This window comes from Lontra canadensis, unplaced genomic scaffold (assembly GCF_010015895.1).
Source record: "Lontra canadensis isolate GAN:19392208 unplaced genomic scaffold, GSC_riverotter_1.0 scaffold7, whole genome shotgun sequence".
NCBI classification, from domain to species: domain Eukaryota; kingdom Metazoa; phylum Chordata; class Mammalia; order Carnivora; family Mustelidae; genus Lontra; species Lontra canadensis.
In genome coordinates, this window is record NW_022631001.1 from 13,857,926 (window position 1) to 13,875,605 (window position 17,680).

At 38.3% G+C, this 17,680-nt stretch overlaps 2 protein-coding genes across 17 annotated transcripts in view; one reads left to right on the forward strand and one right to left on the reverse strand.

Annotated features, from left to right (window-relative positions):
* Positions 1–8,367, forward strand: part of PICALM (phosphatidylinositol binding clathrin assembly protein) — a 109,225-nt gene extending 100,858 nt beyond the window's left edge. For 14 of the 16 annotated variants that reach the window (XM_032852871.1, XM_032852873.1, XM_032852870.1 and 11 more), the window contains 2 exons: positions 1,046–1,148; positions 2,427–2,932. In XM_032852871.1, the coding sequence (XP_032708762.1) occupies positions 1,046–1,138 (93 nt within the window). In that variant the 3' untranslated portion in view covers positions 1,139–1,148; positions 2,427–2,932. Of the gene's footprint in view, positions 1–1,045; positions 1,149–2,426; positions 2,933–8,208 lie in introns of those variants that run through there. The other 2 variants (XM_032852874.1, XM_032852875.1) reach the window with 2 other exon arrangements.
* A 3,095-nt stretch (positions 8,368–11,462) lies between these two features.
* Positions 11,463–17,680, reverse strand: part of CCDC83 (coiled-coil domain containing 83) — a 53,275-nt gene continuing 47,057 nt past the window's right edge. The window contains exon 11 of the mRNA XM_032852890.1: positions 11,463–11,534. Within this exon, the coding sequence (XP_032708781.1) occupies positions 11,502–11,534 (33 nt within the window). The 3' untranslated portion in view covers positions 11,463–11,501. The remainder of the gene's footprint in view (positions 11,535–17,680) is intronic.

Below are 17,680 nucleotides of genomic sequence, written 5' to 3' on the forward strand. Positions count from 1 at the left end.
TAATAGGATTTGAGTGTTGGAAATATAAATTGAAACTATTCCCCCTTAGTCAACTTTGATTTAATACTCAGTTGAACATCCCTAGAAGGATAGCTCATTTAGTAATGCTTGCATGCCTCTGTGCTTGCATGTCTCTGCAATCTTATGCGGGGCGGGGGGAGAAAAAAAAATTAAATTTTGCTCCAAACTAAAAGGATTTGTGTTTGGTTTGAAATATTCAAAGTAGGTTTGGTGAAGGAGCTACACATACGAAAATGAACCTGTTATTCTTCAGGAACTGTCTATCTTTGGTGATACGTTACTGAGTTTAACAAACTCTTTTTGCCTCACCATATATTCAAATTAAATGAGAGCAGCTAATTCCAAGAATCCAGCAGATGTTACCAAGTAGAAGACAATCAATGATCTTAAGTGTTCCCTATTTTCAGGGCATATGTATGTGGGCAGTTAGACTAGGTGACCTCTAACGTCACTTTTACCTCCCAGAATGTATGTATCAGCCATAGCACGTCCAGAGAAAGAGCAGGAGACATCATGTGAAAACACTGGGAGCACTGATGACAAGACTTTCCACCTCTTAGGAAAAAGGAAGGAAAGAATATTACAGATGGATGTATTGGGTCTGAACTGAGGTCCGAGTTTGCACAGCTTTTGACAAGTAGCCTGGATACAGGAAGCCATCTTTCCTTAGTTAAAAAGAAAAAAAATCACAATTACGCCCTTTCTTCCCCTCTTTCCCCTACCCACAATAGAAGTCTTAACTGTGGGTCAGCTTTTATCAACGTTTTTGAGTAAAAGACTTTCATTCCTTTGGAATTTCAGAAACAAGAATTTGTTTTCTGAAAAACACATGCCATTGGATACCTTTAACTTGACATGTGATTGAAACTTTTGTTTTAATAATTCCATTTTCTACAAAGGCTGCCTCTATATTTATTAAAGATGAAAACAAAACCACTTCTTCTTTCATTACATTTTCTGCTTTCATGTTCTGTCATTCAGAGATCTTTTTTTCTTTCCCTCTCTCTGTCTTCTTTTCCCCCAGCTGTCGGCAGCATCCAGCCCCTCCAGTCACAGTCCTCACAGAGCTTCAGGAAAGGACCCTTTTGCAGAGCTCTCTTTGGAGGATTTCTTATAAATCACTTTAGGTATTGCTGCTTGTTGGGTGAGATGGGGAGTTAAATACTTAAAAAGTTTATCAAATATTAAACACAGTTCACTCTTCTCCTTTGTTTCTTTAAAGGACACTATCTCGCTCTTCCTCCTCCTCCTCTGTTCTTTAGGTGAAGAATAAAAATAGACCTCAAAATAGGACGTAAGGACAAACAATTTTTGGAAACTGCTTTAACATAATTAGAAGGTGTGAAATCAAAGAACCATCTCATGTTTACATATAAGCATCCACTGCTCACAGCAGATGGATGGGATCAAATACCACCCTTAAGAACTGGGTGTTTGTGTCATTCTTAAAAGATGTATGGAGAACAACACAGTTCTACACGTTGGATTAGAGTTTGACTGCGAGCATCTCTAGTTTGATTTTAATGTCCCTGAACATTATTTGTGAAGAATTCATTTTAACGGTTTCTTTAAAATGTTATATTTATGTGTGCCTTTTCATTTATAACCAGTAACATTTTCCCCCAAAATAGACTTTTTTTTTTTTTTTTTTAAGTTAAGGGCATGTGAATACTTTATGCCCTTTTTGATAGAAGAATTCTGTGTTTGATCCACACTGCCTCTTTTTGCTGGAAGGTGATGAAGTTTGTTCTTCTTGGTGCCCTAGCCCCCAGTGGAGATAGAGCTTCTAGATCTTTGAGAGTTGAGAGATCTTCTGATTTGACAAGTTTATTAGCACATCTACTTCAGTAATGTCTTTGGATGAGCAGTTTAAGGGATATCCTGAGTGAAGATTCTGAACAAATAGTGAGGCCCTGTTGAAAACTCTTCCTTCAGAGATCTTTCAGATTTTTGTTTATATTAGTAAAGAAGTGATTTAGTAAGCATAATATTACTCTTCCTTTAATTATTTAATTTTATGATATCATTTGGAAATGATACCAGATTGTGCTTTTCTCAGTGAGATTTTCACATGGAATGTTTGTGTTCAAGGAGAGATGTTCTCAGTTTGTCAGTGAAAAATTGTTCATTCATTTTCTTTCTTCCCCAGTCTCTTGGTTTTAGTAATTAGATATATTTGGAAGTCCCTCTAATTAGGCTTCAGATATTGAGTCCTGGCACATGATGAGCTGGTATTAGTCACCTAGTTTTGTAATCAGGGCTGTGATAAACATGGAGTAAACATTTCTGGGCCAGTTGAATGGTAAAAGCTACAGAGCATTTTTTTTTTTTTTTTTTAATGAGAAGACATCTTACAATGCTGTAAATGAACTTACACTCTTCTTCTTCTTTTTTTTCCCTTCCAGATACAGTTTATGTAACTAGATGGAAGAGAATGGAATTATTCCAAAAAGACAAGTGCTCAAGCAGCAAATACTTACTTCCAGCAAAATCCAAACTGCTGTCTCTTAAACTCTCTTCTTCCATTAGAATGCTACAGTAACCCAGTGAAGGCCCATGAAGGAAATTGGGACTAGTGTATAGGAGAACATATCAATACAGTTTATAAAGCCAAGGATTGCCATGATTTCAGACTAAGATCTGTCTTTTTGGTGACTAACTTTTCAGTTCTTTCAACTCTTATTAATACCCATAATCAGTAACCTACCAAGAAAAGACCCTTATTTGGAAAGTGTGAAATTTGTATTTGGAAAAGCTGCCTGGAGAGAAGAGCTGTGTCCTTTACTGTAATGCAACAGAACTCTTTTGGGGGTTATCAAAATCGTAATTCTTAATTATGCAGTATCTTTCTTTTCTCCAGTCCTCACAGATACAAGAACAGTAACTAAAATTAACTTTTCTTTTAAAAAAATTATATATTCAGTTTGCAGTAGACATTCCTTAAGTATTTGTATTTATTTATGATTATCAATTTACGTAACATTAATATTGTATCAGACCTCCTTATGAAAATGAGTATGGATGTGCACAGTATGTTTGATTTTTATCCATAAAAGTGAATCTGATTCAGAATGCTTTTCAGCTGACATACAGAGCACTAAATATTTTAAGGCAAGTCCATAGGTCTGAGTCGCTTAAGAATTCTCAGTCTCTATGGGATTTAGGGAAGCATTATAAATGCATTAATCCTTATAGTCAATTCTGTGCCTAGGATTTTGCAAGGGAACAGTTCGCTGACTAGGAAAAGCACTACATTTTAAATTCAGCATTAGTGCATTGGGAAGGAACTTTATTGCTTTGTGCTTGGCATGTCATTATTTTCCATTTGACATTAGGGCCTTTCCAAAATGAATGTGAGGAATTGCTTTCACTTCAAGACTTTCCTTCTTTTCAGTAAAACTCTAGGAGGTGTTAAGGGGGGAGGGGAGGGGACAAAATCCTTGAAACCTTTTATTTGGCTCATGCCATGTTATGATCATGTACCTTTTAAATAAGGGGAAATAGTATCTTTAAAGTTAATGTCTAGCCAAGAGTTTAGTTAACGAAGAATTAAACTGCACTGTTGATCGGTGCTTTGTGTAAATACATCTTAACGTTTTGGTTGAGAGGGGCCTTAAGAAGGACAGTTCGTTGTAGGAAAGCAATTCTGTACATGAGTTTAAGCATACTTGTTGCATTGTCTCTGCAGATTCTATTTTTGTTTACAATATTAAAATGTATGTTAGCAAAAATGGGTGGATTTTCAAATAAAATGCAGCTTCCACAAAACTTTTTGTTATGGTATTCTGGTCTGAGGTGCATTGTTTGTTTTGTTTTGTTTTGCTTTCTGCGTTTTCTTTATCATCCGTATCAATTTTTTTGCTAGTAAAAATATATCCAGGTGATTATATTTGCTGACTTAATAAAATGTAAATTTTATTTGTTTTAACTTAATTTCCTAAAAGATTGATCTTTGTACCTTTTGTTTCCCCTCTAGACCCTTATTGATAAACTAAACCACTTACTAAAATAGTTGATTTTTGTGTTTTGATCAGAGGTCTTCAATCAGGTAAGTGTAAAGGGAGAAAATGGTTGTGTTTGGCACATTGATGCGTGTGATTATTCTGCCAGAGACACCTCTGAATGTATCACGTTTAATATGGATTAGTAAGTAGGATTCGTCGTACATGATGGAGGGATTAAAGACTTTGCATTGATAAGTGTCTGCATAATATTTGCCGTGGTTGGAAAAAAAACAACTTTAGCCAATATACTTTGTTAATTTTACTAGTTTCTGAGTTCCATTAATATTAAACCATTTTCATATAAACTGGGAAATTGTACTTTTGTAGTTAACTTCCTTAACATTATCACAGATTTGACTGTTCTCTTGTGTTTGAGTGAATCTTCTATTTCAGGTCTACGGCTTGTTCCTTTTATAATTACTTTATTATTGTTGTTCTTGTTGTTCAGGTCTCTGGCTTGTTCCTTTTATAATTACTTTTATTATTGTTGTTGTCATTGTTATTGTTATTTGTGTGTTTGTGAAGGTGCTTCAGAAATATTTTCATCCTATTGAAACAACTTTGGGACTTGTTTTATAGGTGTTACCCACATTTTACCCATTTTACAGATTGGAATCAGGAACTGGGAAAGCAACTTGCTCAGGTTGATAAGCTAATAGACAAAGGAGTCAGGTCTTTGGTTTCATGATCCATTGTCCTTTTTATGACCTGCTGTTTATAAACCAAAAAGGGAATTTTGTCCCTCTGCATTGTCGACTGACAAATACTTCGCTCCTGTGTGGTCTTCTTCCATGAAGCACATTTTCTGCTTCTTGCTCTGATGCCCATACACCATGGGCAAGGAGAAATACAAAACACATGATCATACAACTTTAGTCCCAGTATAACAAGTGAGGTACATTAGCTGTTGAATGCTTAACTGTATTAGGTTATAAACCTGTACATACCCACACCATCTTAGTACCCAGCTACCAAGCTGGCGGTGGCTACAGAGGAGGTAAGATTATTAGCTGCAGAGGGCAGCTATACTCATCACAGGTTATTTTCAAAATTAGTTTAGTTTTGACCTAACATTGTCATTTAAAATTTTCTTAAAGATTGACTTTTCTTTCTTTTTTTTAAATTTTTTAATTTTTTTTTAAGATAGCCTTTTCTTAACCAGTGATTATGAGAGTCCATATTTAGGAAGAGGCCTTATGTTAGACTAGGAAATTTTCTCCACAAATAAAACGTGAGCCCTGGAAAAGAGGCCTTAATGGGATAAGTTTCTCCTTGAGCTAAAACAATTTCAAGCCTCTTCTCTTGTTCTTTATCATCAACAAACATGTTTTCAAATTCTGAGAATTCAGAGTGCTGATACAAATGCTTATTTAACACTTAGTGGAGAGAAAAACATCTCTACATTCAGGATGAGTGTGGCCCCCATGTGTTTGACAGTGGCTGGGTCACAGAGTATATGGAGAGGCCACAGCACTCAGCCAGAGGAACTTATTCTTACCTTACAGAAAAGATAGCTTCACAGCTTCCATCAGTGGCTACTGCAGATAGCTTAGTTCCTTGTTCAGCCATATTTGCTACTTTCCATTGGATCTGACTGGCCTGGAATTCTGCTGTCTAAATAGGCTCTGAATGGAAAGGCTGCAGTATTCATCTTCCATTTTGGTGTGTCACCAATCAGAAATGTTTTCTAGGGGTGTCTGGGTGGTTCAATCAGTTAAGCGACTTTGGCTCAGGGTCATGATCCCAGGGTCCTGGGATCCAGACCCATGTCAGGCTCCCTACTCAGCGGAGAGCCTGCTTCTGTCTCTCCCTCACCACTCCCCCCTGCTTGTGCTGTCTCACTCTCTTCTCTGTCAAGTAAATAAATAACATCTTTTTTAATTCTAAGTCCCTAGCTAGTACTTCCATATAATTTAGTGGCCAACTCAAAAGGCATAAAATGAAATCTGCACTTCTCTGATCATTTTTGTCCTGAAGTAGCATAGGAACTGAAAAGCTTTTTGTTTCTGTATAATTATGTTTTAAAGGAAATTCAAAGGGCCAGGAAGAGGCAGGTAGAGGGACTGCAATAGGAGGGGAAAGATGCCAGATAAGTCCAGCAAGGATGGCTGTGCCCATTGTGTGGTGGTCAGAACAACCATTGTTAGGAGTGAATCTTTGATAACTACTGATAACAGGACTTAATTTATGGTGGACAGAATTTATATCACCTGTGGGTCCAAAGTGGAAATGAAAGAATGATCGTTCACTTCATCTTATAAAGGTTAAACTGGGGTCATACTGGCCTAAGAGATAAGAATACAATAGGATAATATGAAATGATAGAAAACACATAAAGGTCTCTGTCCCCTCTTCTGGCACAGAGCTAAGACCACACTAGGAGCATCTTTTGTTTTAATTGGTCTTGACCCCAGTTCCTGACAAAAAATTACTCATTCCTTGGAATTTCCTGTCTTTTGTTTGAATGAGGCAGCTCTTGGTGGGCTCCTGGATAGCTTCAGGACGAGGACTGGTCATCCAAGAAGCTCGCCTTTCAGCCCAACCACATCCTTCAGGATAGAGGGAGTGGAGACAGAGCTAATGATGGAACATGCCTGTGGAGGGACGAAGCCTCCGTAGAAATCCCAATGTTAAGGGATCTGGAGAGCTTCCAGGTTGGTGAAAAAATTCACTTGCCAGGAGGGTGGGGCACCCCACGTTCACCGGGACAGAAGCTCCTGCACTTGGTATTCTCAGACTTAGGGATCTCCATCTGGCTGTTGTCAGTATGCTTTATCATATCCTTTATAATACTGACAAGCGCTTGGTGTTTCCCTGACTTCTGTGAGCCATTCAGGTAGATCATCAAACCCCCAGGTGCCCCACTTATAGGTAGTCAGAAGTTCAGGTGACAATCTGGACTCTGGGGCATTGGGGAAATGTGGGCTATCTTGAAGGACTGAGTCCTTAAACTCTGGGGTCTGCACCAACTCTACTTAGTGTGAAAGTTGAATTCTAGGGCACCCTGATGGTGTCCTACAATTATTTGGTGTGGACATGTCTGGTGTCAAAAAGTATTGTGAGTATGAGATTAAAGGAGAAACAAGCGTTTTTCTCATGCGTTTAATCTTAATAGCTGAGGTGCATTCCTGTGATGGAGATGGCATTTCAAAAGAGTAAAGATAAAGAGATGGACCGTTTAATAAGTGGTTTTAACGGGCACCATAAAGCTGGCGAAGGGTGACAGAATTCCCTCCAACGTATACCAGTATAAATTCCAAATGAAAGAAAGGGTGTAAATGTAAGAAATTAGATGAAAATATAGGTGACTATCTCAGTCAAATAGCAAAAGGGAAAGGATATGATAAAAAACAGTTTATCAAAGAACTGATGATCAATGAAAAAAGTGAATTAAAAAAATCTAGTAATAACTAGAAGATTCAGTGGGAACAATAGAGCTTTCCAAGTGTAAGGACATTCTCAGTGCTTTTGTATGTATTTGTTCATTTAATCAAGTCTATGGAGAAGGTACATTTGCTATGTCTATTTTATAGATGAGGAAATTAAAGCCTGGAGTACTTCACTTAACTGATTTTTATCAACTAGGTGAACTGCAGTCCTGAGCATTTGGTCTGGCTATAGTCTGCGCATAACCACTTAGCTGTATGTGCTGGTGTAGGAGGATGCCATTTTCCTGTGTGTGTGTGTGTGTATGTGTGTGTATATATATGAGTGTGTGTATACACACACGTAATCGTGTGTAATTACATATATGTAATTACGTGTGTGTGTGTATACGCACACACATAAAAACAGCACAGGTAGGAGTGCATGGGGTTTGATTGCTAATTGAAGGCTGCGGTGACTATAACCTAGTAACAGCTTTTTTGGATGGAAGTTAGCTAGAATTGTCAGAAGTCTTGAGAGTTTCTACCCCCAATCCTATTACACTTTTGGGAAATTTACCCAGGGAAATAACCTGGGGATGGGGTCTTGGCTAGGGAACTTGCCTTGAATTGTTGTACAGCACATAAGTTTAAAATCAGGAATTGCCTATATCTAAGTATAGGAAGCCAGGTTAGTAGGATGCCATACCTAGAGACCATCTGTGAAACCAACCAACCTTGTTCTTGTGGATCAGTTTACAACAGCAGACAGTAGACAACTGGAGACTCAGTGCAGATCTTCATTGCTATCATTCCAGATTAAAAGCCAGTCTACACTACCAGGCTCTGCCAATTCCCAGGCCAACCAAAAGTAGGAAGAGCTGTTTTCTCCCTTGCAAGGGTTTGTCTGCTGGTGATGAGGTGGAGAAAGAGTTTTCCACTGACGACAGAAGGAATACTGGTCCAAGGTGCATAGGAGAACAAAATTTTCTACCAGTCACACAACAGAGAAGAGGGCTTTACATTCATCATGAGTTTTACTGTTCTAGAAGATTTAGGAGGTAAGTGAACTCTCCAGTTTCCTTGTCCTGTGTTAAGGGAAACTAGAGGACCCATAAGGTGTTTTTAGTTTCACATTTATCAAGCAGCTTCTCAGATACAGTTTCTTGATTGCAAGCCTTAACATACATGTTTCACGAAGTTTCCACACGTGGTAATTTTCTCCCCAAATGGCTTTCCCTGTAAAGAGCATGGGTGATCCATCACATGGGGGATCCGTGTGTCTGACTGGCTGCAGCCCTCCCCTGCAGCCCTTGAGTGTACCTGTGTGACTCAGTGCTCACCATGCAGTCAGGGTCTAGAACAATTCAAGCCTTTCTCACACCTCCATTCTTAAAACTTCTGCTCAGACTTTTTCTCAATAGAATTCTGGAGTTCCCTGCCCCTTGGTCTCTGTATTTTTCCCCTATTTTGCTTATTTGAGTACTCTCACTCCTGGTAGGGAAAACGCACCTCTCTTCATTTTTAGGGGCATTGTGAATTGGACAGCCTTTTTAGAAAATCATAAAAATGCTTTTATACTTATAATTCCACTTCTGGAAATCTGAAGAAATTAATCCAAAGTGTGGAAAATAGTTTTTGTGGAAAAATACCAATCCCAAATGATTGAGATTACCAAAATTACAACCACGAAGTAAGGGGAAGTTCAATGATGAGTCCCAGAGATTATCTCCATTCCTAAGGGATAGTGAAGAGTTAATGGAGACCAGGAAACGAACAGAGCTGGATATTAACTTTTCAAAAAGACAGGAGATAACATGGTGGTGAGGATATGGAGAGGGAGGGAACTCTGTGTGCTGTTGTTGGGAATGTAAACTAGTACAGTCACTATGGAAAACAGAGTAGAGTTTCCTCAGGAAATTAAAACTAGAGCTGTCCTTGGATCCAGCAACCCCACTTCTGGGTATGTATCTGCAGGTAACAAAACCATTATCTTGAAGTAATACCTTGCTCTCTGATGTTCACTGCAGCATTATTCACTACAGCCAAGGAATGGAAGCAACCTAAGTGTCCATCAGCAGGTGAATTGATTAAAAAATTACAGTAATATATACACAGTAGAATATTACTTATTCTTAAAAATTAAATTCTGTCATTTATGACAACAGGGATGCTAAGTGAAATAAGACAGATAAAAATATCGCATGGTCTCACAAGTGGATTCTAAAAAGGAAAAAGTCAAAATAATAGAAATAATAGAAAAATAATGGAAACTAGAAAATTGGTTATCAGAGGATGGAGGAAATGAGCGATTAGTGAAAAGGGGCAAAGTTTAAATTAGAAGAAGAATAAGCTATGAGGATCTAATGTATAACATGGTGACTGTAGTTGATAACACTCATATAATCGAAGTCTGCTAAGAGAAGAGGACTTCAGTGTTCTTCCTGCTGCCCTCAAAAAGGTAGATAAATGGGTGATGGATGTGTGTATAACTCAATGGGGGGGAATCCCTTCACAAAGATTAAATACATCAAATCATCACATCCTATACTTTAGTTTTAAATTTTGCCAGTTATATCTCAAAGATGAAAGAGAAGAATGCACTAGTAACGTTAATTCCTTGGAGTAGAAGTTAAGGATGTTAAAAAAAGAGTGACAATGAGCTAAACAGCAAAATCTGCAAGAGAGAGGGTAATGCTGAGTGGTTAGAACGGGAGATGAGACCAGGTAAGTGAGGAAAGGACACAGGGAGAGCCTGTGGGATAGTAACATACACAGGGCAATATGCACGAGACGAGCCTGGGCTAGGAGCATACGCAGAGGGCAACATTCATGAGACTTGTCTTTGAAGAGCATTCTTCCCTTCTGAGGGCATTTCCACCGCCGAGTGAAGCCCCTGCTGCTTGACGACCCCGAGCAGCACGGTGGGAGCAGTGTGGACCCTGCCGCTGTGCTGTAGGTCGAAACCCAAGTTTGGACAATTTACATACTCTGCCTGTGCCTCAGCGTCTTCATCTGTAAAGTGGCCTCACGATGCCTACCTCATAGGACTGTTGTAATTAACGAATTAATAAACAGAGGCATTTAGAACATCCTGGCACATGATAAAGTTTCAGTACACTGAACTGGGATACAGAATAGCTTGTGGTCAAGAGCCTAGACTTTTTAAGGGTAAAAATCTGCTTTTTTAAATCCTGACTCTGTCCCTTACTAGCTGGGGGACTTTGGGAAATTTATTAAATTTCCCTCTGCCTATTTCTTGTTGGTAAAGTGAGAATAGCTGTAGACGCAGGATTATAGATTGTAGGGTTATAGAAGGATGGACTAGGTTAATATATGTAAAGTGCATATAATAAGCACAGTTAAGTGTTAGCTTTTGTTAGTATTACTAAAGAGGCTTCTAAAATGTCAGTCTTTGGAATTGTCCCCGCCTGCCCTGTGTGCATTGTGCTGATGTCAGCCCAGTGCTCTGCTGGAGGTTGCAGGAGTTGATTCCAAAGCAAAACCCTGAACCTCTATCTCCGCACGTCCTCACATAAGCAGGAGCCCTTGGTCCTAAGGGCTGCAGTAACTGTAGAGTCTGGGATGACACATTTTTTAAAACAGCCGGCCCCACTCACTTAAGCATACTTAGGTCAGCCACTTGGACGTCCAGATAAAGCAGAATACTTCCTAAGGTCATTTGAGCACCTCCCCCCATACCCCGCCACCACTTCTTTTTTCTTTTTAACGAAGAATAAATACTTACTGAAGTTTTGCTTAGTGTCTTAGAGACTTCGTTTTCCTATTGGAAACATTGACTTCTTGTGAGATAAATATTCATGTTTGTCCTTGTATTAGGATTAGATTTGGCTTGCATATCACAGAAAATTCACACAAACAATGAATGATTCAAACGAGACAAGTTTATTTTCTCTCTCTCATACAAGTCTGAGCTGGCATCGCGGCTTTGCTCACAAGACTGGTAGGTGCCCAGTTTCAGGTCTAGGTAGGTGTCTTGCTGCTTCATAGTCCTTCAGGTGCTCCTTGCGTCTCCGAATCCCCTGGAGCAGGATGGAGGATGTGGGGAGGAAGGAAAGGAGGACATGACCCAGAAATTGTGTTCAGTTTCTCATGTTCCCTTGGCTAGAACTTTGTCGTGTGGCTGCAGGGTAAGGTGGGAAGTAGTCTTTAACTTCGGTGATCATGTACTGAGCTAAAATGGCTGAATCAATGCATTATTGTAGTGGAAAAGGATGAGATTTGAAGGCATACTAGCAGGCACTGTCACAGTCACAATTTTCTGTCAAAAGAATTGCTAACTTCCTGAGCCTTTTTCTGATCAATGACTTTAAAACCTTCCCATGTCACATGTTGTGAGTTGAGATCTGAGATATACTAAAAGAAGTATTAGAGCTTAGAATGGAAATATTTCACAGAAACTGAATACAGTTAAACGTCAAACGCTTAAAAATGAAAAAGAAGCAAATCCAAACTGCCAGTGCTCAGTATAAATGTGCACCTTCCCATCAGATTTTAGGCCTAGCAGTAGTCCATGTTGACGGTTTTACATAAATAGCAAAAAAGTCATGGAAGTCACTTTTTAAGTGGTAGGAGAAAAGAACTGATGCAAAGATGAATTCTAACAGTCACAGGACGTCAGAGATCTGAAGTGAATCTCAAAATGAGGCCAGGGCACGCCATCCCTCTGATCTGGTGTCCGGGGGCTTTAAGGTAAAAATGCCTCGCTGACCTCAGTTAGTCATGCAGAGGGGAGTCCAGCATAATTCATTTTCATTCCTCTTAGGAGGGAAATGTTGCAAGGCCTAGCATATTTTTATAGCTGAGACTATACAAAAAGATGGCCCGAACCCAAGAAGGCAAGAGGTCAGTGAGTTGAGCACCCAGTTTGAGGAAGGAAATGCTGACAAAATTTTTTACCAAGAATCTGTGAGGATATCTGAATCTGCAGTCCCTTTCAAACTCATTCACTCTGCCAGAAACCTAAAAGCATTTCTACGTGAAGAATTTTTAAAAAGCATCTTGAAGATTTTTAGCACTTACTCAGATCATAAGAACAGAATGATTGAAAACATAACCAACTGAAAGAGTCATAGTTAAAAAAAAGAAAAGGCAGCCTTTCTGAGAACTTGAGCCTCATAAAGTCACAGGAATAGGAAATGGAAATACTTAATCTAGTTAAAGTCACTAATATTTAGAAAGCCTCTGATGCTTGAGGGCACATTTCCTTGCATCTAGTGCAAAAGCCAGTTTTATTCCAAGAAAAATAAAGGGAATTGTTGTGTTGAGCTCTAGTAAAACAAGGAAGGATCAAGCAGGCCTTTAACAAACAGCCCTTTATTGCCACAAAAATCCCTTGGCCTCTCCTTTCCCTGAATCGCTCTAGTGTCTGGCTATAGGACTCAAAAAGAACCAAAAATGTTACCACTGACCCATGGTGCCCACCCTGCCTCCCCCACACTCGTAAGAATTTTGGAAGTGGGTTTACTACTGGTCCCTACAGCCTGATGTGGATCAGCAGATCTGGGTAAGGCCCCTTGGAGCCCTCATGCCAGGCGGCCCAGAACAGAAAACCCCTTCATGCAGCTGTCCTCAGACACTGGTCAGCACCTCATAGCATGTGGCGGATGGGATCCAGGCATGCTTTGTCCCTCCATGGGAATGCACTGCAGAGACAGCCAGACACCCTGGGCCTTACTGCCAGAGACTCCTGTCAATTACTGGTCATTATTTCAACGGCCTGTATTGCATGTCTAGTATGTACAGGTTATATGTCCTCTTTAATTTTTTTAAAAATTTTTTGAAGATTTATTAGAGAGAGAGTGCACGAATGGGGATGCGGAGGGCAAAGGCAGAGGAAGAAGCAGGCTCCCCGCCGAGCACAGAGCCCAATGTGGAACTCAATCCCAGGACCCTGGAATCATGACCTGAGCCAGAGGCAGATGCTTAAACAACTGAGCCACCCAGGCACCTCACATGTCCTCTTTTTCATCCTTAAAGAAATCCTGCAAGATGAGAATTAGGTCCTTGTAATATAGAAGCGGAAACCAGGCTTAAAAGAGGTCAAGTGACTGCCCAAGATTCAAGGTAGCCAGCCTGACTCCACAAAATGTGTTTTCCCATACCCTACCTTCTCTCTTTACATCTCCTTAATTTCTTCAAATTTATCTAATTCCTAGCCCAAAATAAGCAATTTCCTCGCCTGAGGCTAAAGCTGCTGACAGTCTCTACCCTTCCACCCCCAAAATCTTGAACGGCAACATATAAAATTCACATGCTCGGTTATTCTGAAAACTGAAACCACTACATAAAATCCTTCTAAACTCATCTTAAATTTCTTTTCCAAACTTATTACTAAGGGTGCTCAAAATAGAATGTTGCAAGTTAAATACAACCACCCACCACACCTAGAACATGTCTAGATGTCCTGCCTTCTCCTCTTTGCTGCTGGTATGAAGAGCGACCAGGCTCTTACTGGACCTTAAGCATCTTGAAGAAAGGGGCAATTTCATTTTGCCTCCCTAATGCCTTACACACAGTGCCTGGCTGGAAGGACTTGTTTGATCAACAATCCCTCGAGTGAGTGACATTGATAGGAAGTTCACAGTGGTACAGGGGTTTGTTGAGATATGCTTTGAAATGTCATCTCACAAAGATAACAACCCTACACTGTTAAGAATTTGGGTTGTTTAAAAAAAAAACTTTTTTTTTTTAAGAGATGGTACCATTCTCCAAATTCTAAACACAAGAAATTATATTAACAGAAGGAAAGAACGTTCTTCCCTTTCCTTTTCCAAAGGATGCTTTTTCTACTCCTCTATCTTCTTGGCAGCAAACAAGACTTTTAGCTCTTTGATATTTTCTTCCAATTCAAATTCACATTGTGAAGTGAAAAACTGCCACGACTAACAAGTTAATGCTGGAATCCTACCATGTTATGCCTGGCTTGTTTTCATCATCTCATGGTCTGAACTTCCCAAGAGTGAGAGAAAAACAATGTCCGTTTCTGCTGACCTACTGAAACCAGTGGGCTGTCACATAGCCTCTGTTTGTTGGTTTACTGGAAGCTCTTGGATTTGTCCCAGTGGAAAGGCAGTAAGTTATTTTTTCCTATCTGAGAAAAGTAAAGATAAACCTTATCTATAAAAAGTTTACCTTTCTTTCTTAAAAAGAAAATTGGCAGATCCACTTCATATTGTTCCTAACTTTTCCAAGGACATTTCTGTTTCTATTGACCTCTGAAAGACCACTCTAACAAAATCTTCTGCCCTCCCAGCAGGAAACACCGTCACTGCCATTCACACTGCAGAACGTAAGCATCGCCTTTCCACACTGTCACTTTATGGAATGGACTGGAAGATAGATATTCGGGGGACATTTTGGGGAGTCACTTTTTAAAGTATAAAATATATCAGTCAAGTATACAAATCTTAAGTGTCCTACTTAATGTTTATAAAGTGAAACATCCATGTTAACTGCCACTCAGATCAAGATTACCAGAAAACTCCTTCATGTACCATCCTAATCATTCCCTACCACAAAGGTAACCGCTATTCTGACTTCCATCATTAAGGTTAGTATGCCTGTCCTGTTTTGTGTAAATGGAAGCATATCAGATGTGCTCTTTTGTGTCTTCTCTCTTTTCTTATGTATATAAGATTGAGCTATGTAGCTATATTTGGCACTAGTTTATTCTTTTTCATTGCTGTATAGTGTTCTACCATGTGACCCTCCCTCCCTCTCTGTCCCCCCTCTCTTTTTCTGTTTGCGTGCACGTGCACATGTGTGTGTATGTGTGTGTGTGTGTGTGTGTGTGTATATATATACACATTTATACATTCTATTTACACATTCTACTACTGACAGTCATTAGTGTTGTTTCAAATTTTGACTACTATCAGTAAAGCAGCTAGGAATATTGTTATTGTGCCTTCTGGTAAACATAAACACTCATTTTTGTTCTGTATTAAAACAATGGAACTGCTGGATCATGACATATATATATGTTCAGGTTTAATAGATACTGCCAAACATATTCCAAAGTCTTTATGCCAAGTTATGATCCCACCAACTATTACAGAAGAGTTTAAGTTGCTCTATATCTTTGTCAATATTTGTGCTGTTTTTAACTTTTAACTTTAGTTATTCTGATGCATGTATATCAATCTTCTTTTTATGCTTAACAGTCATTAGGATATACTCTTTTGTGAAGTGCCTATTCAAATCTTTTGCTCATTTTCCCCTAAAATGGTTGTCTTTTTTCCTATTGATTTGTAAAAGTTCTTTATATATTTTAGATATTTTTTTGTTCACTATATGTGTAGAAAATATATTCTCCCAGGATATGGCTTGCATTTTGACTCTTAATAGTATCTTTCAATGAAAAGAGACTATAATTTTCATGAAATTCTATTTATCAGTTTATGATTAGTGATTTTTATAGCATTTTCCCCCCAAAGGAGTAGGAGACACAAGGAGCAGTAGACTTGGAGAAGGGGGCATGTGGACCACCACAGCTGAATCCACATTTACACACCAACCAGATATAGATGTCAATTCAAGCATAGACTTTGAGAATCTATTGAGTATGTGAAGGGAAACACGAAGACATTCTGTTATATTTCCTACTTGAAGCTTATTGTTTTACCTTCCATATTTAGGTCTCTGATCCACTTGGAACTGATTTTTTTGTGTATGGTATGATACAGGTTCGAGGTTCATTTTTCCCATATGCAATTGACTCAGCATTTTTTTAATTGGGGAAAAAAAAAACCTCCCCTGCTCCCAAATTATAATGGCATGTTCATCAGAAGTCAAGTGATTTTGTGGGTTGGTTTCTGGACTCTTCATTCTGTTCCGCTGGACTTTTTAACCTTGGGTCAAAACCACACTATCTTAAATATTTAAAAAGCCTTGCAATTTGGTAATAAGTTCTTCAATTCTGTTGCTTTTCTTCAAGATTGTTTTGGCTGTTATAGGTCTTTTGCTTAGGTTATAGATTTCCATAATAATGTTAGATTATTAATTTCTATAAACAAAAACCTGCTGGAATTTTTCTTGAGATTGCACTGAATCTACAGATAAAGGAAGAACTCACATCTTAACTCTTTTGAATCATCATCCATGATGATGGTGTATGTTCTATTCCCCATTTATTTAAATCTTCTCTAATTTCTCTTAACAATGTTTTATAGTTTTCAACATAGAAGTCTTGCTCATATTTCATTGGATGTTCTTCTTGATTTTGATGTTTTTATTTAATTAATTTTATTATAAATGATTTAAATTTTTCCCAATTGTTTGCTGGTAGTACAAAGAAATACAGTGGATCTTTGTTGACCTCTATCCTGTGACTTTGTTAAATTCACTTATAAATTCTATTAGTTTGTAGATTACTTTGGATTATCTACGTACAGAAACTTGACATCTGTAAGTAGTAGAGTTTGCTTCTTCCTTTCTAATCTCTATGCTTTTAATTTCTTTTTCTTGCCTTTATTGAACTGGCTACAACCTCAAGTTACATTAAATACTGTTGAATATTAGTATGATAGTGAACATATGTGTCTCGTTCCTGACCTCAATGGGAAAAGGTTAATATTTCACTACTAAGTACAGTGTTAACTATAGTTTTTTGAAGATATTACTTGTTTGCTGAGAGCTTTACCATACTATTATGAAATTTTATCATAGTATTGAATTTTATCAAATGCTGCACCTATTCAGATGATTGTATGAGTTACCTACGTTCCATTCATTATACCCTTTATTTTTAAATTTCGAGATATAAATTCATATGCAATTATAATGGGCATTAAAGAGGGCACATGATATGATGAGCACTGGGTTTTATATGCAACTAACGAATCATTGAACACTGCATCTGAAACCAATGATGTACATGTTGGCTAATTGAATTTAAATTAAAAAAAGATAATATGGATAGCATATACTCTTTATCCAATTTCCCTCAACAGTATAATTTTTCAGAATTACAGTATAATATCACAGGCAGGATATTGACATTGATTTAATCCACTGGTTCTGTTTGTGTTTCCACTCTGATTTCTAAATGTTAAACCAACCCTGTGTTCTTTATTCGTGAAACATGTATAACTGGATTCAATAAGCTAATATTTTGTGGGGATTTTACATCTGTATTCACGAGAGATATTGGCCTGTTATTCTCTTTTCTTGTAATGACTTGCCAGGTGTTGGTGTTAAGATTATATTGGGCTCATTGAATGATGTGGAAGTGTTTCTTTTTTCTCTGTTCTCTGAGTTTGTGTATGT